At 41.1% G+C, this 27,849-nt stretch overlaps 1 protein-coding gene across 2 annotated transcripts in view; it reads right to left on the reverse strand.

Moving 5' to 3' along the window:
* The window catches only part of LOC106594300 (uncharacterized), a 29,922-nt gene extending 2,536 nt beyond the window's left edge, over nt 1-27,386 (reverse strand). Inside the window, exons 1-3 of one of the 2 annotated variants that reach the window (XM_045698524.2) lie at nt 27,299-27,362; nt 18,093-18,341; nt 10,986-14,718 (exon numbers count right to left, since the gene is read on the reverse strand). In XM_045698524.2, coding sequence (XP_045554480.1) covers nt 12,890-14,718; nt 18,093-18,195 — 1,932 coding nt within the window. In that variant the 5' untranslated portion in view covers nt 18,196-18,341; nt 27,299-27,362 and the 3' untranslated portion in view covers nt 10,986-12,889. Of the gene's footprint in view, nt 1-10,985; nt 14,719-18,092; nt 18,342-27,298 lie in introns of those variants that run through there. The other variant, XR_014381275.1, reaches the window with a different exon arrangement.
* Nucleotides 27,387-27,849: the final 463 nt, after the last annotated feature.

Below are 27,849 nucleotides of genomic sequence, written 5' to 3' on the forward strand. Positions count from 1 at the left end.
TCTTACTATGGGACCAACCATGGAAGCTCCATCAGTCTGACAGTAGGTCCTCTTACTATGGGACCAACCATGGAAGCTCCATCAGTCTGACAGTAGGTCTTCTTACTACGGGACCAACCATGGAAGCTCCATCAGTCTGACAGTAGGTCCTCTTACTATGGGACCAACCATGGAAGCTTCATCAGTCTGACAGTAGATCTTCTTACTACGGGACCAACCATGGAAGCTCCATCAGTCTGACAGTAGGTCCTCTTACTACAGGACCAACCATGGAAGCTCCATCAGTCTGACAGTAGGTCCTCTTACTACGGGAATGATAAGAGAATCATCTAATAAAGGTAAATGAATCAATAAACGATGATGAATTATTAGTCATACAGCATGGTTAATGAATAATCAATGTAATGATCAATGTAGGGATCGATTGGTCTGATTAGTTCCAGAAAGTCCAGGAACCACTGGAGATGGAAAGAAATGTGTGTATGCAATTAGTATAGAGAGCTACAGAAACAGATGGTAAAGGGAGTAAAACTTCAAAGAGTTCCTAACCTTGAAGGAAAGGAACAGGCTGAGCTAGAATGTGTTAAACAGCGTCAGAAGTCAAAGGGGGTTGCAGGTCACCAACAGATTGTGTGTAAATGCATGTGCGTAAGTAAGCAAGAACTATAAAATGACTGTTTTGTTATCCTGACCTCAGAACGTTCTCTGAATAAAGCTACAGAAACCTTTTGCAGAAAGCTGAGTCCTTGCCTAATTATTTTAACCCATTGTCTTACAAACCTTGGGCATTAGTCAAGGCGAATTGATTATTGATTATTATCATCAAGATATAAAATTCCTTTAACCTCTCTAGGGTCGGCGGGACGAAATCGTCCCACCTACATAACAGCCAGTGGAATCCTGTGGCGCGTTATTCAAGTACCTTAGAAATGCTATTACTTTTGACTATTTTACACCATTTTAAAGACAAGACTCTCGTTAATCTAACCACACTGTCCGATTTCAAAAAGGCTTTACAACGAAAGCAAAACATTAGATTATGTCAGCAGAGTACCCAGCCAGAAATAATCAGACACCCATTTTTCAAGCTAGCATATAATGTCACATAAATCCAAACCACAGCTAAATGCAGCACTAACCTTTGATGATTTTCATCAGATGACACACCTAGGACATTATGTTATACAATACATGCATGTTTTGTTCAATCAAGTTCATATTTATATCAAAAACCAGCTTTTTACATTAGCATGTGACGTTCAGAACTAGCATACCCCCCGCAAACTTCCGGTGAATTTACTAAAAATGTACTAAATTACTCACGATAAACGTTCACAAAAAGCATAACAATTATTTTAAGAATTATAGGTACAGAACGCCTCTATGCACTCGATATGTCCGACTTTAAAATAGCTTTTCGGTGAAAGCACATTTTGCAATATTCTCAGTAGATAGCCCGGCATCACAGGGCTAGCTATTTAGACACCCAGCAAGTTTAGCACTCACCAAAGTCAGATTTACTATAAGAAAAATGTTATTACCTTTGGTGTTCTTCGTCAGAATGCACTCCCAGGACTTCTACTTCAATAACAAATGTTTGTTTGGTTCAAAATAATCCATAGTTATATCCAAACAGCGGCGTTTTGTTCGTGCGTTCAAGACACTATCCGAATGGTAAAGAAGGGTGACGAGCACGACGCATTTCGTGACAAAACATTTCTAAATATTCCATTACCGTACTTCGAAGCATGTCAACCGCTGTTTAAAATCAATTTTTATGCTATTTTTCTCGTAAAAAAGCGATAATATTCCGACCGGGAATCTGCGTTTAGGTAAAAAGACGAAAGAAAATAAAGCATGGGGTTGACTCGTGCACGCGCCTAACCCCATTGTCCTCTGATCGGCCACTTGCCAAAAGCGCAAATGCGTTTCAGCCTGGGGCTGCCTCGATATCATTCAGCTTTTTCCCGCCTTCTGAGAGCCTATGGGAGCCGTAGGAAGTGTGACGTTACAGCAAAGATCCTCAGTCTTCAATAAAAAGAGCCAAGATGAACAAGAACTTGTCAGACAGGCCACTTCCTGTTCAGAATCTTCTCAGGTTTTTGCCTGCCATATGAGTTCTGTTATACTCACAGACACGATTCAAACAGTTTTAGAAACTTTAGGGTGTTTTCTATCCAAAGCCAATAATTATATGCATATTCTAGTTTCTGGGCAGTAGTAATAACCAGATTAAATCGGGTACGTTTTTTATCCGGCTGTGTAAATACTGCCCCCTACCCCCAACAGGATACCAGCACAGTCTTGTCGTTTTCTACCCGGAACTTCCTGTTCCCCACAACGACAATACAACAGCGTCATCTTCTTCTCTGGTATACTGACATTTACACAAATATAACGTGTCTGCCGCCACCTACTGAACGGTTAGTAAACTGTAGAAAGAAATACATGTCCATTGTGGATAAAGGGAGAGGGGACAACGACATCAAAACAAAATACAAAAATAGATAAATAACACCTCACTACACAGTCCTATTCAAATCAAATCCCTACACAGTCTCATGAGCCTCGTCGGGAGGAACATCTTCAGTCACAGTCCTATTCAAATCACATCCCTACACAGTCTCATGGGCCTCGTAGGGAGGAACATCTTCAGTCACAGTCCTATTCAAATCACATCCCTACACAGTCTCATGGGCCTCGTAGGGAGGAACATCTTCAGTCACAGTCCTATTCAAATCACATCCCTACAGTCTCATGGGCCTCGTAGGGAGGAACATCTTCAGTCACAGTCCTATTCAAATCACATCCCTACACAGTCTCATGGCCTCGTAGGGAAGAACATCTTCAGTCACAGTCCTATTCAAATCACATCCCTACACAGTCTCATGGCCTCGTAGGGTAGAACATCTTCAGTCAGTATTCCCTGCAATCAGTGGTGTAAAGTACTTAAGTATATTTTTGACAACTTGTACTTTAACTCCACTACATTGCTAAAGAAAATATTGTACTTTCTACTCCATACATTTACCTGACACCCAAAAGTACTCGTTACATTTTGAATGATTAGCGGGACAGGAAAATTGTTCCATTCACGCATCCCTACTGGTCATCCATACTGCATCTGATCTGGCGGACTCACTAAACACAAATGCTTTGTTTGTAAATTATGGATGTGATCTTAAATGTAATCTGGAGTGCCAGAGTGCGCTTGGGCGTTCGTAAATTCAGAGCGTTGTCAGATTGTCAGTTCGTATCGGTCTCGGAGCGTTCAGAACCACACTGGATGCTATGGCGGAGGAGTAGGGTTGATTCAAGCTTTCTGACCTCACAACGGCAGTCAAGCATCCAAGCTAACTGGTTAACATTGGCTAGTTTGCTAGCTACTTCCAGTACAAATGAGAGAACTCTGACCATTTTACTCGCCTTAGCAGAGCTGGTTAGGTTGTGTTAATGTTATCCAGAGCATTGGTGACTTCAACTGTGCTACAGGCAACAATTTAATTACGCGATTTTTTTGCCTACGTTTACTGACACCGGCTGTATTCAAGGATGTGGAGCGTTCGTTTTTCATCAATTATTCTTCCCTCTGGCAGCCTCAGACCAGAGTGCTCTGAAATCAGAGTATATAGTCAGAGCGAATTTAGGAACGCACCCTGAGAGTTGGTGTGAGCTCCTGACTATCCGTACATTTAAACACAAGAAAATTGTGCCGTCTGGTTTGCTTAATATAATGAAGTTGAAATGATTTGTACTTTTACTTTTGCTACTTAAGTATATTTTAACAATTACATTTACGTTTGATACATGTTAAACTAAATACTTTTAGACTTTTACTCAAGTAGTATTTTACTGGGTGGCTTTCACTTTTACCTTGATAGGAAAGGACTCAAGTATCTTTACTTTTACTCAAGTATGACAATTGGGTACTTTTTCCACCACTGCCTGCAATGCTTCCAATGTTAATTCCTGAACTCCCAAAAACCTTTCAGCTGCACGTACAATTAATCTTTACCATCGGTATCATTCAACTGGTAAATGACATTATGAATCTCAACCGGCTGCGGGACATCCACTGCCATAGCTTCCTCAGCACCAATCGCTCTTTCAACTATTTCCTGCGCCCCCCAGTAGGATAACTGCTGTACAGTTTGTTGATGTGGATGTTCCCTGATATAATAAAAAATTATACATGCCATTGGTCAGTTCCGGTGTTATGAAACTGATGGAGACTATTATTTAACTAGGCACATAGCATACATAACAGGTTAGGATTATTAAAGTGGCAGGTTAGGATAATTAAAGTGGTAGGTTAGGATAATTAACGTGGCAGGTTAGGATAATTAAAGTGGTAGGTTAGGATAATTAACGTGGCAGGTAGGAGACTGAGGTTAAGGTTAGGAGGGTTAGGGATTTGTTTACCATGCAGGTTTGGATAACTAACGTGGCAGGTTATGATAACTAACGTGGCAGGTAGGAGACTGAGATTAAGGTTAGGAAAATGGTTAGGGTTAGGCTTAGCTACAATGCTACAGTTGTCAACAACTGTTGTCCCCAACGCAAAAGAAAAGGCCACGGACCAATGGGGAGCATCAATTAGTGTAAACTTGATATCATGAAACACCCGATATCAGAGAACGCCCCTAATTGCGGTCTGCAATTACACCCTTTTCGGATCAAGGGGCCAGGCTTCCAGTCTATAAGCATGCTTTCCACTGTGCTCAGAGGGCATTTTCGGTACTTCAGTTCAGCTGAAGCACGGCCCAATTCCCATTGACGGCCCCATAGCGAAGTCACATTTGTTTTTAAATAAGACAATTTACTCATCAACTTTGTAAACAAAACATCCATTGAATTATTAAAGTAATTGCCTTAGTATGATTTTTTCCCATCACTCACAGCCAGAGGCGGAAATCCCGGGGGACACGGGGGGGACACGACCCCCCCATCCTGGGAAAAATATGATTTGTCCCCCCCAATATATCACTGAAACATAACTATGTAATTTAAATAATATTAATAATACGCAATGAAAGCAAGTGTGCTGATTATAGACACTTAATAGCGCGTTTATAAGTTTCAAAAGATTGCGACCCCCCCACCCTTTGCCTCACAATGGTTTGATCCACTGCCAGTTCCTTTGTTGGCAAGGTAACAGAGGGGTGGTATCCACTGTCTGAAAGGCACTCAATGAACGTAACTGACGTGAGGTTAATCCAGTCAATCACGCACACACACTAGTTGAATATGCAGAGCTAGCGCGCAAATATTAATTATTAAGCTAGCTAGTACCTATTCCATTTATGTGGCGTCGTCAAAGATGGAATCTTTGCTATCGTCAATTTATTCCAAGATCAGCATGCAGATGATGTAAGTTAGTGCTTCAAAGTCCCTGTGATAAGGTCAGCGATAAACTGAAGTCCAAACTGAACAGAACTACACTCTCTTCTACCATTGTCTTAAATATATTTAATGGTCTCGTTGCAAAAGCTAAATTGTCGCAAGGGAACTTTTATTTATTTATTTATTTTATTTCACCTTTATTTAACCCGGGTAGCAAAGATTATAGCAAACACCACTGAAACGGAATTGGTGCTCGCTAGCTTTGCAAATTCAGCTATTGTTGGAAGCCAGCCAATATGAAAAAAACTATTAAAATTACAAAAGGTTGCAGCATATGTTGTGTAAATGGTGAACTCATACAGCTGTCAACTCTTGTCATTTTAATCCGTTTCACATTTGCTAGCTACCTTTTAGATCGAAGCCCAAATAGAATGATAAAAGATAAGATGATAGAAGCCCATCTCCTACTGTAAATAACCTACACACTGTGTGTGTGTGTAGCCAGCCAGCCAGGTAGAAAAATGGCAGAAAAATAAAAGACGGACATCAGAGTATTTTTCAGTACACCAAAACGCAAAGTAAGAACCCTAGTAGCCTAATATCTCAAAGACTAGTTGATAAAATGTTCATAAGAAAGAAATGAAATTCTAATGGAAATGTTTCACAATGATGTCATTAGGCAGAGCAGGCAACAGATGGCACACAGACAGCAGAGTTGGGGACAGATATGCAGGGACAGACTGGCAGAGACAGGGAGTCTCAGGTAAGTTTGTTGAGTCTTTGTTTGGCAACATTATGAAAGGTTCTCAATTTTTTTGACTTGTAAAATAGGAACATAATTGGAAAATGCCATGGATACCCCCACTCTCAACTTAAACTGGTGACTGAACTAAGATTTGTTAAAGGCAATGGTATTGCTGTTGTGATTAGTTGTGTAGTTTTGGGTACCGGTAGTTAGGAGTACGGCAAACACCTTATTTCTTTGGTTCCTCAATATTTACATTTACATTTAAGTCATTTAGCAGACGCTCTTATCCAGAGCGACTTACAAATTGGTGCATTCACCTTATGATATCTAGTGGAACAACCACTTTACAATAGTGCATCAAATCTTTTAAGGGGGGGGGGGGGTTAGAAGGATTACTTTATCCTATCCTAGGTATTCCTTAAAGAGGTGGGGTTTCAGGTGTCTCCGGAAGGTGGTGACTGACTCCGCTGTCCTGGCGTCGTGAGGGAGCTTGTTCCACCATTGGGGTGCCAGAGCAGCGAACAGTTTTGACTGGGCTGAGCGGGAACTGTGCTTCCTCAGAGGTAGGGGGGCCAGCAGGCCAGAGGTGGATGAACGCAGTGCCCTTGTTTGGGTGTAGGGCCTGATCAGAGCCTGAAGGTATGGAGGTGCCGTTCCCTTCACAGCTCCGTAGGCAATCACCATGGTCTTGTAGCGGATGCGAGCTTCAACTGGAAGCCAGTGGAGAAAGCGGAGGAGCGGGGTGACGTGAGAGAACTTGGGAAGGTTGAACACCAGACGGGCTGCGGCGTTCTGAATGAGTTGTAGGGGTTTAATGGCACAGGCAGGGAGCCCAGCCAACAGCGAGTTGCAGTAATCCAGACGGGAGATGACAAGTGCCTGGATTAGGACCTGCGCCGCTTCCTGTGTGAGGCAGGGTCGTACTCTGCGAATGTTGTAGAGCATGAACCTACAGGATCGGGTCACCGCCTTGATGTTAGTGGAGAATGACAGGGTGTTGTCCAGGATCACGCCAAGGTTCTTAGCACTCTGGGAGGAGGACACAAGGGAGTTGTCAACCGTGATGGCGAGATCATGGAACGGGCAGTCCTTCCCCGGGAGGAAGAGCAGCTCCGTCTTGCCGAGGTTTAGCTTGAGCTGGTGATCTGTCATCCACACTGATATGTCTGACAGACATGCAGAGATGCGATTCGCCGCCTGGTTATCAGAAGGGGGAAAGGAGAAGATTAATTGTGTGTCGTCTGCATAGCAATGATAGGAGAGACCATGTGAAGATATGACAGAGCCAAGTGACTTGGTGTATAGCGAGAATAGGAGAGGGCCTTGAACAGAGCCCTGGGGGACACCAGTGGTGAGAGCGCATGGTGCGGAGACAGATTCTCGCCACGCCACCTGGTAGGAGCGACCTGTCAGGTAGGACGCAATCCAAGCGTGGGCCGCGCCGGAGATGCCCAACTCGGAGAGGGTGGAGAGGAGGATCTGATGGTTCACAGTATCAAAGGCAGCAGATAGGTCTAGAAGGATGAGAGCAGAGGAGAGAGAGTTAGCTTTAGCAGTGCGGAGAGCCTCCGTGACACAGAGAAGAGCAGTCTCAGTTGAATGCCCAGTCTTGAAACCTGACTGATTAGGATCAAGAAGGTCATTCTGAATATACATATATACAATATACATTTACCATATTACAATGTAGGCTATGTGTTACAGCACTACTTTTGGTGTCCCCCTCAGGAATTGCTCTTGAGAAAATTTCATGTAATTGTCCCCTCCAAAGTTGATATCAGATTTTTGCCCCTGCTCACAGCCAAAGTCAACCATTTTAGATTCATGCTGTGAGGTGGGTGAGTTTATGCCACATGCAGATGCAGAAGGGAAAGCGCACCTCTTGACCTGCATGTGCATAATGTAGGTAAAGGTGCAGCCTCGTCTCATAGACTAGAGGTAGCATAGTAAATATAAATCCGGGACTCAAAATAGTGTGATATGTTACGCTAACATCAAGTCGGTGACCCGATCCTGTAGGTTCATGCTCTACAACATTCGCAGAGTACGACCCTGCCTCACACAGGAAGCGGCGCAGGTCCTAATCCAGGCACTTGTCATCTCCCGTCTGGATTACTGCAACTCGCTGTTGGCGGGGCTCCCTGCCTGTGCCATCAAACCCCTACAACTCATCCAGAACACCGCAGCCCGTCTGGTGTTCAACCTTCCCAAGTTCTCTCACGTCACCCCGCTCCTCCGCACACTCCACTGGCTTCCAGTTGAAGCTCGCATCTGCTACAAGACCATGGTGCTTGCCTACAGAGCTGTGAGGGGAACGGCACCTCCGTACCTTCAGGCTCTGATCAGTCCCTACACCCAAAGAAGGGCACTGCGTTCATCCACCTCCGGCCTGCTCGCTTCCCTACCTCTGCGGAAGCACAGTTCCCGCTCAGCCCAGTCAAAACTGTTCGCTGCTCTGGCACCCCAATGGTGGAACAAGCTCCCTCACGACGCCAGGACAGCGGAGTCAATCACCACCTTCCGGAGACACCTGAAACCCCACCTCTTTAAGGAATACCTGGGATAGGATTAAGTAATCCTTCTAACCCCCCCCCCCCCCCCAAAAAAAAATATAGATGTACTATTGTAAAGTGGTTGTTCCACTGGATATCATAAGGTGAATGCACCAATTTGTAAGTCGCTCTGGATAAGAGCGTCTGCTAAATGACGTAAATGTAAATGTTACGGTTTTATGGTTACATAAAACAGATGGTTACTTAATAAATGGAATATGGTGGTGCTGTACTGTAACAGTGAGCTGAGCCAGTTGAAAGTAAAATAACATGGCTGACTTACTTAAACAAATGTGCTTTCTACTGACAATTGAGATGTACAACCTATGGCATAAGGGGACGACAAGCGGATAAGAGGCAATCCGTAATTTCGATTAAGACATTAATGAGTGAGCTAGGACGGACGTTGTCAATATAACTGTTTGTTCAGCACTTTTCAAATGTACAGCGACAGAATTCAGAACATGGGCCCGTACGCCAAGTCAGAACCATAGGATAAATAAAAGGGCACATAAGCAGACAATGAAAATTCTTACAATATTCAATGAATACATTTCTCAAAAAGAGGTTATAGGCTACATGTGAACCACAAAGTCAGAACAGTAGTCAAAATTAAGAGGTGAAAATAGACCAAATGATTAGGGTGAGGCACATGGCTACTAACATCTTACTACACAACATACACTGAGTATTACTTTCTTAGCTACAGTATACATATCTCCCTGGCATACTACATCATTTATGCGTAAAGCATACAAGACATTTTTGGACTCACCTTGTTGTGCTGTACTCACTTGAACAGGAAGGTGGAGCAGTGGTCCTTCGTGGTAATATTTTGCCATCAAACTTTGTCATCAGTCTGGCATTCTCTGGATTTATGATGCTTTCAAGACAACTGGGAACTCTAGTGATTGCTTTGCAATAGTTGCAGTTAGCAACTGGTTCCTTCCAAACCACTCATTGTTGAATTTGCAATTTCCAACTTGTTGTGTAATGTTTATGTCAAATGGCCGATGAGCACCGATACATTTTATCTATAATTTCTCATTATTTCTCTTCATATGACAAAGATTAAAAACGATTTCCCAGTATAGTCGACTTGATTAATGATGATGACCGCCATATATATATGCTAAATAATAATAATAATAATGTGACACTTGTCCTACTAACACTGACTAATTGAGGAGAAATGTATTTACTGTGATATGTGGTTGTCTCACCTGGCTATGTTAAGATGAATGTACTTAATGTGCTGGTGACATCACAGGGTCAGAGAGAACTCCTGACTGTAATCATACAAAAACACTACAGGCACTCAGCCCATAAGAACCATTCATACAATCAGATCTAATATGAAGAACTGAATACAACCATAAGAACCATTCATACTGTCAGATCTAATATGAAGAACTGAATACAACCATAAGAACCATTCATACTGTCAGATCTAATATGAAGAACTGAATACAACCATAAGAACCATTCATACTGTCAGATCTAATATGAAGAACTGAATACAACCATAAGAACCATTCATACTGTCAGATCTAATATGAAGAACTGAATACAACCATAAGAACCATTCATACTGTCAGATCTAATATGAAGAACTGAATACAACCATAAGAACCATTCATACTGTCAGATCTAATATGAAGAACTGAATACAACCATAAGAACCATTCATACTGTCAGATCTAATATGAAGAACTGAATACAACCATAAGAACCATTCATACTGTCAGATCTAATATGAAGAACTGAATACAACCATAAGAACCATTCATACTGTCAGATCTAATATGAAGAACTGAATAAAACCATAAGAACCATTCATACTGTCAGATCTAATATGAAGAACTGAATACAACCATAAGAACCATTCATACTGTCAGATCTAATATGAAGAACTGAATACAACCATAAGAACCATTCATACTGTCAGATCTAATATGAAGAACTGAATACAACCATAAGAACCATTCATACTGTCAGATCTAATATGAAGAACTGAATACAACCATAAGAACCATTCATACTGTCAGATCTAATATGAAGAACTGAATACAACCATAAGAACCATTCATACTGTCAGATCTAATATGAAGAACTGAATACAACCATAAGAACCATTCATACTGTCAGATCTAATATGAAGAACTGAATACAACCATAAGAACCATTCATACTGTCAGATCTAATATGAAGAACTGAATACAACCATAAGAACCATTCATACTGTCAGATCTAATATGAAGAACTGAATACAACCATAAGAACCATTCATGCTGTCAGATCTAATATGAAGAACTGAATACTAAAGAGAAGAGGTTGACCAGTACATATTCATGTAACTTTATTTTTCATTGGCAGATCAATAAAGTTTGCTTCAATGCAGTTATCCAAACACATTCATGATCAGTAACTAAAATAACTAATCTAGTTTTAAAGACAATTAATAAATACATGTATTCATTGCATAAGCTGTGTATCATTAAATAAAGTAAAATAATCCCCCCAAACTAGTGGTGAAAAGTGATCATCATACCATCTCTATCTGATACATGTTAGGGGTGGAAGGTAGCCTAGTGGTTAGAGCGTTGGGCCAGTAACCAAGAGGTTACTAAATCGAATCCCTGAGCTGACAAGGTAAAAATCTGTCGTTTTGCCTCTGGACAAGGCAGTTAATCCACTGTTCCTTGGCCATCATTGTAAATAAGAATTTGTTCTTAACTGACTTGCCTCATTAAATAAAGGTTCAATAAAAAAATGTGTCTACTAGCTCATTCCCACAGAACACTGCAGACGGACAACCTGGTCTCAGAGAAAAACGTATTATATATTACAAACACATCCGTGCCACTCCATTTAGTATGTCAGGTTTCATTACATTGGCCTACCAATATAAACTGAACTAAAAAATAAACAAAACATGCAAAGTGTTGGTTTCATGAGCTGAAATAAAAGATTCCAGAAATGTTCCATATGCACAAAAAGCTTATTTCTCTCAAATGTTGTGCACAAGTTTGTTTATATCCCTGTTAGTGAGCATTTCAGCCTTTGTCAATATAATCCATCCACCTGACAGGTGTGGCGAATCAAGAAGCTGATAAAACAGCATGATCATTACATAGGTGCACCTTGTGCTGGGGACAATAGAAGGCCACACAACACAATGTCACAGATGTCTCAAGTTTAGGGAATGTGTAATTGTCATGATGACTGCAGGAATGTCCACCAGAGCTGTTGCCAGAGAATTCAATATTTATCTCTACCATAAGCCACCTCCAATGTCTTTTTAGAGAATTTGGCAGTACATCCAACCGGCCTCACAACTGCAGATCACATGTAACCATGGCAGCCCAGGACCTCTTCACCTGCAAGATTGTCTGAGGAGGGGGGGGGGGGCTGAGTAGTATTTATGTCTGTAATATAGACCTTTTGTGGGGAAAAACTCATTCTGATTGGCTGGGCCTGTCTCCCAAGTGGGCCTATGCCCTCCCAAGTCCCACCCATTGCTGAGCCCCTGCATGTGAAATCCATAGATTTGGGCCTCATTTATTTATTTCAATTGATCGATTTCCTTATACGAACTGTAAATCTTTGAAATTGTTGCGTTTAGATTGTTGTTCAATATAATATGACTTGTAGGATGTATGGTATGTTATGAATTACAATTCGTATATTATTTTACGCATTGCTATTTATACAATATGTTACCAACTCGTATAATGTATGATATGTTACGAAATCCAAGTTGTTGTTGCTAACATTAGCTAGGTTAGGGGTGAGGGGTTTAAGGTAGAGTTAAATGGGTTTAGGGGAAAGGTTAGCTAACATGCTAAGTAGTTGCATGCTAAGCTAACATGCTAAGTAATAGCTAAAAAGTAGTAAGTAGTTGCAAAGTTGCTAATTAGCTAAAATCCTCCTTGATGAGATTCAAGCACACAACCTTTGGCTAGACGTTTGAGTTACACGCCCACCCTTCTACAGAGCAGGAGTAAGGTGTGTTTTACGTTGGTGTGTTAAGTTGCTCTGGTGAGAGAAACTCACCCCACAGTCAGAGCAGAGGTAAGGCTTCTCTCATGCGTGTGTTCTCTGATGAACTTTTAGCTCAGTTGATGTTTTGAAGCATTTTACACAGTCAGAGCAGGAGTATGGCTTCTCTCCTGTATGTATGTTCATGTGATTTTAAGTGGGAAAGTTGAGTGAAACTAATTCCACAGTCAGGGCAGAAGAAAGGCTACTCTCCTGTGTGTGTTCTCTGATTAACTTTTAGCTCTGTTGATGTTTTAAAACATTTTCCACATTCAGAGCAGGCATAAGGCTTCTCTCCTGTGCGTGTTCTCTGATGAATTCTTAGCTCATTTGATGTTTTAAAACATTTTCCACATTCAGAGCAGGCATAAGGCTTCTCTCCTGTGTGTGTTCTCTGATGAACTTTTAGCTCAGTTGATGTTTTGAAATCTTTTACACAGTCAGAGCAGGAGTAAGGCTTCTCTCCTGTATGTATAAGTTTATGTGTTTTTAAGGTATACAATTGGGAGAAACTCTTCCCACAGTCAGAGCAGACGTAAGGCTTCTCTCCTGTGTGTGTTCTCTGGTGAACTTTTAGATCAGTTGACGTTGTGAAGCATTTTCCACAGTCAGAGCAGGAGTAAGGCTTCTCTCCTGTATGTATAAGTTTGTGTGTTTTTAAGGTATACAATTGGGAGAAACTCTTCCCACAGTCAGAGCAGACGTAAGGCTTCTCTCCTGTGTGTGTTCTCTGATGAACTTTTAGCTCATTTGATGTTTTAAAACGTTTTCCACAGTCAGAGCAGTAATAAGGCTTCTCTCCTGTGTGTGTTCTCTGATGTACTTTTAGCTCAGTTGATGTTTTGAAGCTTTTTACACAGTCAGAGCAGGAATAAGGCTTCTCTCCTGTGTGTGTTCTCTGGTGAACTTTTAGATCAGTTGACGTTGTGAAGCATTTTCCACAGTCAGAGCAGACATAAGGCTTCTCTCCTGTGTGTGTTCTCTGATGAACTTTTAGCTCATTTGATGTTTTAAAACATTTTCCACAGTCAAAGCAGAAATAAGGCTTCTCTCCTGTGTGTGTTCTCTGATGAACTTTTAGATCAGTTGATGTTGTGAAGCATTTTCCACAGTCAGAGCAAGAGTAAGGCTTCTCTCCTGTGTGTATACGTTGGTGGGTTGTTAAGGTACCCAGATGAGAGAAACTCACCCCACAGTCAGCACAGACGAAAGGCTTCTCTCCTGTATGTATACGTTCATGTGTTTTTAACGTATGCAATTGGGAGAAACTCTTCCCACAGTCAGAGCAGGAGTATGGCTTCTCTCCTGTATGTATACGTTCATGTGATTTTAAGTTACCCAATTGGGAGAAACGGTTTCCACAGTCAAAGCAAGAGTAAGGCTTCTCTCCTGTATGTATTTGTTGGTGTGATTTTAAGTTGGTCTTTTGAGAGAAACTCTCCCCACAGTCAGAGCAGAAGTAAGGCTTCTCTCCTGTGTGTGTTCTCTGATGAACTTTTAGATCAGTTGATGTTGTGAAGCATTTTCCACAGTCAGAGCAGACATAAGGCTTCTCTCCTGTGTGTGTTCTCTGATGAACTTTTAGCTCATTTGATGTTTTAAAACATTTTCCACAGTCAGAGCAGTAATAAGGCTTCTCTCCTGTATGTATGCGTTCATGTGTTTTTAAGTGGGAAAGTTGAGAGAAACTAGTTCCACAGTCAGAGCAGAAGAAAGGCTTCTCTCCTGTGTGTGTTCTCTGATGAACTTTTAGCTGAGTTGATGTTATAAAACGTTTTCCACAGTCAGAGCAGTAATAAGGCTTCTCTCCTGTGTGTCTTCTCTGATGAAGTTTTAGCACCGTTGATGTCTTGAAGCTTTTTCCACAGTCAGAACAGGAGTAAGGCTTTTCTCCTGTGTGTATTTTTAGGTGTATTTTTAGCTTTGATAGAAATGGGAAAATCTCTTCACAATGTGGGCAGTGATGAGACCTCTTAGCTCTGTGATCTTCCTGCTGTTGCTCTCTGGATGTAGAGAATGTCTCAACATGGTGTCCTGTGTGAACATCAGAAGAACCAGTCAGTTGAGCCCTTTTAACATCAGTAGTTTTCAAAGTGCTTAACAGAAACCCAGCCTAAAATCTCCAAAGAGCAAGCAATGCAGATGTAGAAGCACAGTGGCCACAAAAAAATTCCCTAGAAAGCAGGAACCTAGGAAGAAACCTAGAGAGGAACCAGGCTCAGAGCGGTGACCAGTCCTCTTCTGGCCATAACGGGTGACAGGTAGCCTAGTGTTTAGAGCAACCGAAAGGTTGCAAGATCGAATCCCCGAGCTGACAAGGTAAAAATCTGTCATTCTTCCCCTGAACAAGGCAGTTAACCCACTGTTCCTAGGCCGTCATTGAAAATAAGAATTTGTTCTTATTTGCCTAGTTAACCTGTTTGGGCGCATGTCCAAATGCTAGCGGGACACGGACGACAACATCCGGTGGAATTACAGAGCGCGAAATTCAAAATACAAAAATCGTAATATTAAATATTCATGAAAATACAAGTGTCTTACATCATTTAAAACCTTGTTAATCCAACTGTGTTGTCAGATTTCCAAAAGGCTTTACGGAGAAAGCATACTATGCGATTATCTGAGGACAGCGCCTCACGTCAATATACTTTTTCAACCGGCACAGGCGTCACAAAATCACAGACAGCAATTAAATAAATCACTTACCTTTGAAGATCTTCCTCTGTTTGCAATCCAAAGGGTCCCAGCTACACAATGAATGTTTTTTTCGTTCGATAAAGTCCTTCTTTATATCCCAAAAATGGCAGTTTAGTTGGCTTGATTCAGTAATTCACTCGTTCAACATGCACACAAACGAATCCAAAAAGTTGCCAGTAAAGTTTGTCCAAACAAGTCAAACGATGTTTCTAATTAATCCTCAGGTATTCTAATATATAAATAAACAATAATATTTAAGACGGAGAATAGTGTGTTCAATAGCGAAGATAAATAATGTAGAGCGCGCTCTCGTTGATACACGCAACATGACTACTTTTCTAATGGGGGACACCTTGGAAAAACTACAAATAGTTATTCATTTTTCAAAAAACAAGCCTGAAACCCTTTCTAAAGACTGTTGACATCTAGTGGAAGCCACAGGAACTGCAATCTGGGTCCAATCTATTTGTAAATGCCATAGGCAAGCATTGAAAAAACCTGTGACCTCAAAAAATAAAAATTCCGGATGGATTTTCCTCGAGGTTTTCGCCTGCCATATCAGTTCTGTTATACTCACAGACATTAGAAACTTCAGAGTGATTTCTATCCAATGCTATCAAGTATATCACGGGTGATAGTTAAAAAACTCATCACTGTATCCTATATCAACGTGGGTTGGGCCTCTCTATCTGTGAGGCGAGAGCAACATGCTCTCTTGTTTATTTATAAAGCACTTCTTTTAAAACTACCTCCATATATATCATCATTAATTTCCACTAGATATACTAATTTTAAAACCAGATCACAGATGTGGATTACATTAGAGACTCCTGCGGTCTCCACAGAGTTGGGTAGGACTGCCTTTAGTTCCTTTGCACCTTATTTATGGAACAAACTGCAGATCCAACTTAAGTTAGACACTCTGGTGTCCCTTGCCCATTTAAAAAATGTTATGGAACATCAATATGATGTTGTCTGTGATTGTTTCTGTTGAATTGTGTCTTTGTTTTGCATGTTTGAAATGTTCTTGTCTGTATGCCTAAAACTGTACATGTCAACATGTTTACACAGGGCACAGCCGTAAAAGAGATCCAGGTCTCAGTCTGTTTTCCCTGTTAAAATAAAGATTAAAAAAAAAATATATATATATATATATTTTTATATATATATATATGCATATCCTAGCTTCTGGGCCTGACATACAGGCAGTTTACTTTGGGCACATCAGTCATCCGAAATTCCGGACAATAACCAGACAATAAGGAAGTTAAATAAAAGGTTAAAAAATATATATAAAAAACACTACCATTAGTGCTGAAATAAATAAATTCAAAAGTTTGGGGTCACTTGCAAATGTCCTTGTTTTTGAAAGAAAATAAAAATTTTGTCCATTCAAATAATGTCAAATTGATCAGAAATACAGTGTAGACATTGTTAATGTTGTAAATGACTATTGTAGCTGGAAACTGCTGAAGATCTCGCTACTCCCTTCACAGAACAGAGCAAACTGGCTACAATCGTAGACCACGTGTAACAACGTCAGCCCAGGACCTGAGGTGGGTCTGGCTGCCGAGTGGGTGGGCCTATGCCTTCCAAGGCCCACCCATGGCTGCATCCCTGCCCAGTCATGTGAAATCTACAGGTTTGGGCCTAATTCATTTCAATTGACTGATGTCCTTATTATACATATATTTATTACATTTAACCTTTATTTAACTAGGCAAGTCAGTTAAGAACAATTCTTATTTACAATGAAGGCCTTCCGGGTAACAGTGGGTTAACTGCCTTGATCAGGGGCAGAACGACAGATTTTTACCTTGTCAGCTCAGGGATTCGATCCAGCAACCTTTCGGTTACTGGCCCAACGCTCTAACCACTAGGCTACTTAATGTTTCCTTGGGCAAATATTCCCAGATTTTCATAAAAACAGCCAAACACGTTCTCTCGTTTCTGCGTCACCAAATGTTGCACGAGGCAAAAGAGTAGGCCAGGTGAGCATCAATCACTAGTTCGGTGCAGCAGACTGCAGGGGTGTAGTGCTGCAGGAGCGATGCGCCGCCACAATGGTGTTTGTTTAGTAAAGCTAGATCAATGTCTTGGACGATCACCTAATGATTAATTAGTAGTCCACATAACCAAATATTATAGCATAACATTACTGTTACAACAAAAACAACACCTCATTTCTTACGAGATTTTAGAATGGTTTGCTGAATCGTCCCAAACTCAACAGCGCGCGCCATTAGGCAGAATGTGCTTTGATTAAAAGAAAATACAGGAAGTCTATATAATTTAATACCATCTTCTCTAATTTGCTAACCAAACAGTAATTCAAGAAGATGTAAATGCATATTCCCATGAAATTGATTGAGATCAAACGATTGGCATGCAGACGCAGCTTGGTCATTTCACTGGTAAAACATTAAGAATTATAATTCAATATTGACAGTGATGATGTCATGGCCTATTTTGAAATGAGGTATGCCTAACTTGGTGATCGAGGGTATTAAACATTTCCAACGTTCTTGAGACAATGTGTGGGCATAGGCAGGCGTTACAAGTTTTTAAAAATGTTGCTTCGCTGTGAAGTCTTGAGTGGTTCAGGGATGTGTGATGTCAGAATTACAGAATTCAACCTAGCAATAGACTGGGTCATAACTTATGGAGGTATAATTTATGAAGATAACTTATAGATAGAACCAGCTGTTTACCATGATTAACAGTTGTCCTAATCTTCTCCTCGGCTTCTTCATCTTTAATGTTGACATTCAGCTCCAGTGTTTGACTGCAGTCTTCCAGCTTCACTGATGCCATCTCTGGATCCTGCAGTGCAAACTGGGCTCCACTGTCACAATCAGGACCCAGTGACTGTAGGTTTGGACTCAGTGTGGAAGGAGAGAGGCAGGCTGGGTTTGTCCTCACTGTTGATGTTACCGGCCTAAGACTTAATCTGAGTCAGCCTGTAGTAATAAAGACAAACGGACACAAAAGTTATTGTCTCGACAGTTCTGGCACTTTAATCTGTAAAAATATATTCTCTTTTTTGTTGTTCAATTTACTCATTTCAGTAGATCAGGTAGCTAATCCTTGACAAAACATTCATTCACAGACACAAAGTACACATTTTAAATTGCACAACATAAGTGCACTTAATCTATAGTAGATTTCCTCAACTCACATAAATGACTCAAAAACCATTTAGTACAAGGTTGCAGTATGTTTTAGGCAGCACTATGTACTATTTTCCTGAATAACCTTGTCTTACCTGTATTATTTCACTCACATAAAACAATTGTATTTCCCATTCACACCATAGTAAGATAAATAGATAGATAAATATAGAAACAACTGAATGTGTCTGAATATTAGTACACATGTAAAGAACTGATAATCATTACATTCAGCTTCAAAACTGTAGTGCAACTGAAATGTTTTCTCTCTGATGAGGCACTACCTGCACTGAAGTCCGTTGATGCAGACCTCCTATGGTATCATGGTGGACCTCAAACAAACGTTTAAGGTTCATGTCTGTCTAATTCTGTACTAATAAAATAAACTAAGAAATCCCTATTAACTTCTACCACACCCCCCTTCCCCAAAAACCCTCACACACCCCTAATAAACTTTATCAATAGATCCCTTTCTGTGTTTGCAAACATTGGGGGTTATATCATGCTGAGACAATCCACCCTTAGGTTATCCAGCTTATCAAAAACCATGCCAACAGTAACATCTGTTACCACCAACAACTCTGCTGAAGTTTACAAGATAACTTTAAACCTGGTATTTCTGCTATATACAATCCAAGTTTTGATAAGCTTACCAATGAAATCTATGAAGTACATTTTATTAAATATTAAAGTATCCTTTGTCACAGCGCATTTATGGGCGCAAGATTTCTGAACAGGCCTCGAAACCATGTCAGGACTAGTAGGAAGACCAGTTCTGACAGAAGGTCCTCTTACTACAGGACCAACCATGGAAGCTCCATCAGTCTGACAGTAGGTCCTCTTACTACGGGACCAACCATGGAAGCTCCATCAGTCTGACAGAAGGTCCTCTTACTACAGGACCAACCATGAAAGCTCCATCAGTCTGACAGAAGGTCCTCTTACTACAGGACCAACCATGGAAGCTCCATCAGTCTGACACTAGGTCCTCTTACTACAGGACCAACCATGGAAGCTCCATCAGTCTGACACTAGGTCCTCTTACTACAGGACCAACCATGGAAGCTCCATCAGTCTGATAGTAGGTCCTCTTACTACAGGACCAACCATGGAAGCTCCATCAGTCTGACAGTAGGTCCTCTTACTACAGGACCAACCATGGAAGCTCCATCAGTCTGACAGTAGGTCCTCTTACTACAGGACCAACCATGGAAGCTCCATCAGTCTGACAGTAGGTCCTCTTAGTACAGGACCAACCATGGAAGCTCCATCAGTCTGACAGTAGGTCCTCTTACTACAGGACCAACCATGGAAGCTCCATCAGTCTGACAGTAGGTCCTCTTACTACAGGACCAACCATGGAAGCTCCATCAGTCTGACAGAAGGTCCTCTTACTACAGGACCAACCATGGAAGCTCCATCAGTCTGACAGAAGGTCCTCTTACTACAGGACCAACCATGGAAGCTCCATCAGTCTGACACTAGGTCCTCTTACTACAGGACCAACCATGGAAGCTCCATCAGTCTGACACTAGGTCCTCTTACTACAGGACCAACCATGGAAGCTCCATCAGTCTGATAGTAGGTCCTCTTACTACAGGACCAACCATGGAAGCTCCATCAGTCTGACAGTAGGTCCTCTTACTACAGGACCAACCATGGAAGCTCCATCAGTCTGACAGTAGGTCCTCTTACTACAGGACCAACCATGGAAGCTCCATCAGTCTGACAGTAGGTCCTCTTAGTACAGGACCAACCATGGAAGCTCCATCAGTCTGACAGTAGGTCCTCTTACTACAGGACCAACCATGGAAGCTCCATCAGTCTGACAGTAGGTCCTCTTACTACAGGACCAACCATGGAAGCTCCATCAGTCTGACAGTAGGTCCTCTTACTACAGGACCAACCATGGAAGCTCCATCAGTCTGACAGTAGGTCCTCTTACTGTGGGGCAGTGCCCCTGTGACAACAATTTTGGAACCCCTTGTGGCCCCCCTAAATGTGGCGTATGAAATACTTTCTACATAACAAATTTTTGCTATCGTTCTTTTTTTACATCCGTTATTAGACAGTGGGAACGCAGAACACTAATGATTATGAACATGGTCTTTTGCCTGCTAATGCCTGCAATGCAGTGAAGAAAACGATATGATACCAATAACGTCTAATGTAACTGGCCCCTCTAACAGTACAACTGGCCCCAGCTTCGCCCCCCCAGTTGAAATGGTCTAGAACCGCCACTGCTTACAGTCTCTGCATATGATACATCATGACGGATTCTATCTCTGAGCATCTCTCTGCACCTGGCATCCACAAAATGCTGCTCTGTGTCCTAATCACAATTGAAACACTTAACCGTCACATTGCTCCAACATTCACCAGCTACATGTCCCACTCTTTGGTATTTAAAAACACTGTGATGATTCACCGTTGCTGCTCCAGTTTCAACTGTTCTGCTATGGAACCCTGACCTGTTCACCGGACGTGCTACCTGTCCCAGACCTGCTGTTTTCAACTCTCTAGAGACAGCAGGAGCGGTAGAGATACTCTGAATGATCGGCTATGAAAAGCCAACTGACATTTACTCCTGAGGTGCTGACTCCTGAGGTGCTCACCCTCGACAACCACTGTGATTATTATTATCTGACCCTGTCGGTCATCTATGAACATTTGAACATCTTGGCCATGTTCTGTTATAATCTCCACCCAGCACAGCCAGAAGAGGACTGGCCACCCATCATAGCCTGGTTCCTCTCAAGGTTTCTTCCTAGGTTCTGGCCTTTCTAGGGAGTTTTTCCTAGCCACTGTGCTTCAACACCTGCATTGCTTGCTGTTTGGGGTTTTAGGCTGGGTTTCTGTACAGCACTTTGTGACATCAGCTGATGTAAGAAGGGCTTTATAAATACATTTGATTGGCTGATTGATGAGGCTGGGTCAAATTCTCTGACATTGAAGCTAAGGAATCCTATTCTGTACTTTTCCAGACAAAACCTTCTCAAACCTCAACAGCACTGATAAGCTTTCACTTCTTTAACCTTCTTTCCTACTGATCAACCTTTAGGCTTCAACCACTCTGTCTCCCTTCACATGTTCTTTAACAATATCATCCATGGACATTGATATTGGGACCTCAGAGATTACTCCTTTCAATTTAACATGGCTTCTGAGCTTCGTCCCATAATGATTTTCCAATAGAAGAATCTTCCCTTGCTGAACCTGACTAGCACAAGATATTAACAATCTACCATTTTCAATTTTTCATTTCACCTTTATTTAACCAGGTAGGCTAGTTCAGAACAAGTTCTTATTTACACGGATGCGGCCCAGTTTAACTTCACCTCTCTTTATGGCCTTGGTTAATCAGATAGGGTGTAAATGAGGCCCTGTGGTCTCCTCAAACACCATCCCAACTTTCCACTGTGACACATTATTACTATAGCTCCCTACCTTGGGCCTCTTTAGAGTTTCTATACTACATGCGCCACTGCTTCCAGTATCATTATCTCTGTTCTTCCTATGTCTTTCCACTACAGACCATTCACATTCTAGGCCCTCATCCTCCCACTCCATATCATCAGAACTGTTCCCCACATTGATCGCATTCCAGCACAGCTGTTGCTTCTCAAACTCTCTCTCCATTTCCATTGTTTCAGGGGTGTCAAACTCATTCCATTGAGGGCCGAGTCTCCACTGGTTTTATTTTGTCCTTTCAATTAAAACCTAGACAATCAGATGAGGGGAGTTCCTTTCTAATTAGTGACCTTAATTCATTAACCTGTTGGGGATAGGGGGCAGTATTTGCACAGCCGGATAAAAAACGTACTCGATTTAATCTGATTACTACTCCTGCCCAATAACTAGAATATGCATATAATTGTTTGATTTGGATAGAAAACACCCTAAAGTTTCTAAAACTGTTTGAATGGTGTCTGTGAGTATAACAGAACTCATATGGCAGGCCAAAGCCTGAGAAGATTCCAAACAGGAAGCGCCCTCTCTGACCATTTCTTGGCCTTCTTTGTCATCTCTATCCAAAACAAAGGATCTCTGCTGTAACGTGACATTTTCTAAGGCTCCCATAGGCTCTCAGAAGGCGCCAAAATGTTGAATGACTCTGCAGTTACTGGCTGAAAAACAGTAGCGCATTTGGTAAGTGGTCGATCTGAGAACAATGAGACGGGCGCACGCGTGCACGTGAAGAGCCCATTTTACTTTCTCTGTCTTTGAATGAAAACAACGACTCCCGGTCGGAATATTATCGCTTTTTTACGAGAAAAATCGCATAAAAATTGATTTTAAACAGCATTTGACATGCTTCGAAGTACGGTAATGGAATATTTAGAAATGTTTTGTCACGAAACGCGCCGGGCGCGTCACTCTTCTTTACCCTTCGGATAGTGTATTGAACGCATGAACAAAAACGCCGCTATTTGGATATAACTATGGATTATTTGGAACCAAACCAACATTTGTTGTTTAACCTCTCTAGGGTCGGCGGGACGAAATCGTCCCACCTACGTAACAGCCAGTGGAATCCTGTGGCGCGTTATTCAAATACCTTAGAAATGCTATTACTTCAATTTCTCAAACATATGACTATTTTACACCATTTTAAAGACAAGACTCTCGTTAATCTAACCACACTGTCCGATTTCAAAAAGGCTTTACAACGAAAGCAAAACATTAGATTATGTCAGCAGAGTACCCAGCCAGAAATAATCAGACACCCATTTTTCAAGCTAGCATATAATGTCACAAAAACCCAGAAGACAGCTAAATGCAGCACTAACCTTTGATGATCTTAATCAGATGACACTCCTAGGACATTATGTTATACAATACATGCATGTTTTGTTCAATCAAGTTCATATTTATATCAAAAACCAGCTTTTTACATTAGCATGTGACGTTCAGAACTAGCATACCCCCCCGCAAACTTCCGGCGAATTTACATTTTTTTTTTACTAAATTACTCACGATAAACGTTCACAAAAAGCATAACAATTATTTTAAGAATTATAGATACAGAACTCCTCTATGCACTCGATATGTCCGATTTTAAAATAGCTTTTCGGTGAAAGCACATTTTGCAATATTCTCAGTAGATAGCCCGGCATCACAGGGCTAGCTATTTAGACACCCAGCAAGTTTAGCACTCACCAAAGTCAGATTTACTATAAGAAAAATGTTATTACCTTTGGTGTTCTTCGTCAGAATGCACTCCCAGGACTTCTACTTCAATAACAAATGTTGGTTTGGTCCCAAATAATCCATAGTTATATCCAAACAGCGGCGTTTTGTTCGTGCGTTCAAGACACTATCCGAAAGGGTAAAGAAGGGTGACGAGCACGACGCATTTCGTGACAAAAAAATTCTAAATATTCCATTACCGTACTTCGAAGCATGTCAACCGCTGTTTAAAATCAATTTTTATGCCATTTTTCTCGTAAAAAAGCGATAATATTCCAACCGGGAATCTGCATTTAGGTAAAAAGACGAAAGAAAATAAAACATGGGGTCGACTCGTACACGCGCCTAAGCCCATTGTCCTCTGATCGGCCACTTGCCAAAAGCGCAAATGTGTTTCAGCCTGGGGCTGCCTCGATATCATTCAGCTTTTTCCCGGGCTCTGAGAGCCTATGGGAGCCGTAGGAAGTGTCACGTTACAGCAAAGATCCTCAGTCTTCAATAAACAGAGACAAGAACAACAAGATCTTGTCAGAGAGGGCACTTCCTGTAAGGAATCTTCTCAGGTTTTTGCCTGCCATATGAGTTCTGTTATACTCACAGACACCATTCAAACAGTTTTAGAAACTTTATGGTGTTTTCTATCCAAAGCCAATAATTATATGCATATTCTAGTTACTGGGCAGGAGTAGTAACCAAATTAAATCGGGTACGTTTTTTATCCGGCCGTATCAATACTGCCCCCTACCCCCAACAGGTTAAGTAGAAGTCCTGGGAGTGCATTCTGACGAAGAACAGCAAAGGTAATCCAATTTTTCTTATAGTAAATCTGACTTTGGTGAGTTCCAAACTTGGTGGGTGTCAAAATAGCTAGCCTGTGATGGCCGGGCTATCTACTCAGAATATTGCAAAATGTGCTTTCACCGAAAAGCTATTTTAAAATCGGACACCTTGATTGCAACGTTTATCATGAGTAATTTAGTCAATTCACCGGAAGTGTTCGGTGGGAATGCTAGTTACATGCTAGTCACATGCTAATGTAAAAAAGCTGGTTTTTGATATAAATATGAACTTGATTGAACAAAACATGCATGTATTGTATAACATAATGTCCTAGGAGTGTCATCTGATGAAGATCATCAAAGGTTAGTGCTGCATTTAGCTGTCTTCTGGGTTTTTGTGACATTATATGCTAGCTTGAAAAATGGGTGTCTGATTATTTCTGGCTGGGTACTCTGCTGACATAATCTAATGTTTTGCTTTCGTTGTAAAGCCTTTTTGAAATCGGACAGTGTGGTTAGATTAACGAGAGTCTTGTCTTTAAAATGGTGTAAAATAGTCATATGTTTGAGAAATTGAAGTAATAGCATTTCTAAGGTATTTGAATATCGCGCCAGAGGTTAATCAAGTACAAAGGTGGAGAGAAAACCCGCAGACACTTGGTCCTCCATGGAATGAGTTTGACACGTGCTCTGATTCATCTGCATTAATCGATGCCATTCCATGCAATTGGTCTCTCTCTCCAAATGGTGAAGGATAACTTCAGTTAGCTTCCCTCTACTTTGACACTCCATCACACAGCCTCATGTCGCCATTTCACCACGAGCAAACTCCTAGAAAGACGACCGAAACCGTTGAAGCCGCCATTTGACTAGCCTCCTCCATACCATCCTGATCTCGCGAGCTTACATTAACGAAACAGTGTATGTAAACTCGCGAGATCAGGATGGTTCGGACGAGGCTATTTACCAGCTCATAAACATTTTACACAAAACCAAGAACAAGTAAAAACGAACTCAAATAAGTGGAATCTTTAGCAAATTACTTTATGTTCAGACAAACCCAAAGTCTAGCTATGTGACTTGTAAAATCGTTTCTAATCACGTTCTTCACTCCCTCGGTTTGACCCCAAAACAACACATACAATTAAAACCTTTACCAAACTTGATAATACCTTGACGGATTTGTTACCTAGCATATTATATATTATTTCGACATTAGAAAGTTTAAACGTGCTATTACATACCCGTAATAATACATTCGAAACGGACACAACCCCTATCGAAATACAAGCACAGTTCTGTCGTTAACTACCCGGAACTTCCTGTTCCCCACAACGACAATACAACAGCGTCATCTTCTTTTTACATTTTTTTTTTTTTTTTACATTTTAGTCATTTAGCAGACGCTCTTATCCAGAGCGACTTATAGTAGTGAATGCATACATTTCATACATTTTTTTTTTCTTCTGTGCTGGCCCCCCATGGGAATCGAACCCACAACCCTGGTGTTGCAAACACCATGCTCTACCAACTGAGCTACAGGAAGGTATACTGACATTTACACAAATATAACGTGTCTGCCGCCACCTACTGTACGGTTAGTAAACTGTAGAAAGAAATACATGTCCATTGCGGATAAAGGGAGGGGGGACAACGATATCAAAACAAAATACAAAAATAGATAAATAACATCCCACTACTTCAGTCACAGTCCTATTCAAATCACATCCCTACACAGTCTCATGAGCCTCGTAGGGAGGAATATCTTCAGTCACAGTCCTATTCAAATCACATCCCTACACAGTCTCATGAGCCTCGTAGGGAGGAACATCTTCAGTCACAGTCCTATTCAAATCACATCCCTACACAGTCTCATGGCCTCGTAGGGAGGAACATCTTCAGTCACAGTCCTATTCAAATCACATCCCTACACAGTCTCATGGGCCTCATAGGGAGGAACATCTTCAGTCACAGTCCTATTCAAATCACATCCCTACACAGTCTCATGGCCTCGTAGGGAGGAACATCTTCAGTCACAGTCCTATTCAAATCACATCCCTACACAGTCTCATGGGCCTCGTAGGGAGGAACATCTTCAGTCACAGTCCTATTCAAATCACATCCCTACACAGTCTCATGGCCTCGTAGGGAGGAACATCTTCAGTCACAGTGCTATTCAAATCACATCCCTACACAGTCTCATGGGCCTCGTAGGGAGGAACATCTTCAGTCAGTATTCCCTAAGATTGTTACGCCCCTGAAAAAGGGGAGAAATAATCACGAGTGTGATACGGTATTGTTTCCTCACTGAGAACTTTTACTGCAATCATTTTACAAAAGTAACACATTTTACAGAACAACAGATCTACAGGAAAGAGCTAGTGTTGTAGGGTACAAGGCTTATTCAAGTCACAACAGTATACACTGTAATTCACTGAAACATACACTAATTTCAATATAACTGTCAAGCACAAAGCTTTAACTCAGTAAACCATAACTCAATTTATCAACAGTCAATAAAGTGTTTGAAAAACCATTATATAAATAACACCGCAAAATATCTTATTAACAACGCACATGTTCGTTCACGATCGACATAAAATGGCAGCTACTCTCAGTACGAAGCAAGCCTTCGCTGCAACCGAGCAGGGCTCATATTACTCTCTGCAAACTTAACTCTAACTTCCTCAAGATGTTACTAAGACACACCTTAAACACTCTTGACATGTTAGCGAGTTATTACATTTAAATGACTCTGTTTTATCATCAATAACGTACCTGAAAAAGGGGAGAAATAATCATGAGAGTGATACGGTATTGTTTCCTCACTGAGAACTTTTACTGCAATAAGGAAAAGACCGCGATATCCCCGCGAACTTGGGTGGAGACCAGAGCAATCGATCTCAGGCTCATAGATTAAGAGCATTTAATAGATCACAGATGAACACTTTTCCTCTTCAATTAGGCACCACAAAATAAAGTAATCAATATAACGTTTACACATTCCTTTTACAATTCTTACCCTTTGTACGCTTGATGGATTTTAACTTTTTAACACAATTATATGAATGTTATCAATCTCTATCAACTAATACAGAATGCATGATCTTTTTAACCTTAGATGTTTTTTAAGATCCTCACATACTATGAACTTACTAATACTTTTTAATGTATAACAGCCTATGTGTATTTCCTTTAACGGTTAAAGTTTAACCTGTCACACGATCAGTGATGTAAAGTATATTTTTGACAACTTCTACTTTCACTCCACTACATTCCCAAAGAAAATATTGTACTTTCTACTCCATACATTTACCTGACACCCAAAA

The sequence above is a fragment of the Salmo salar genome, chromosome 17 (assembly GCF_965601325.2).
Source record: "Salmo salar chromosome 17, fSalSal1, whole genome shotgun sequence".
Taxonomy (NCBI): domain Eukaryota; kingdom Metazoa; phylum Chordata; class Actinopteri; order Salmoniformes; family Salmonidae; genus Salmo; species Salmo salar.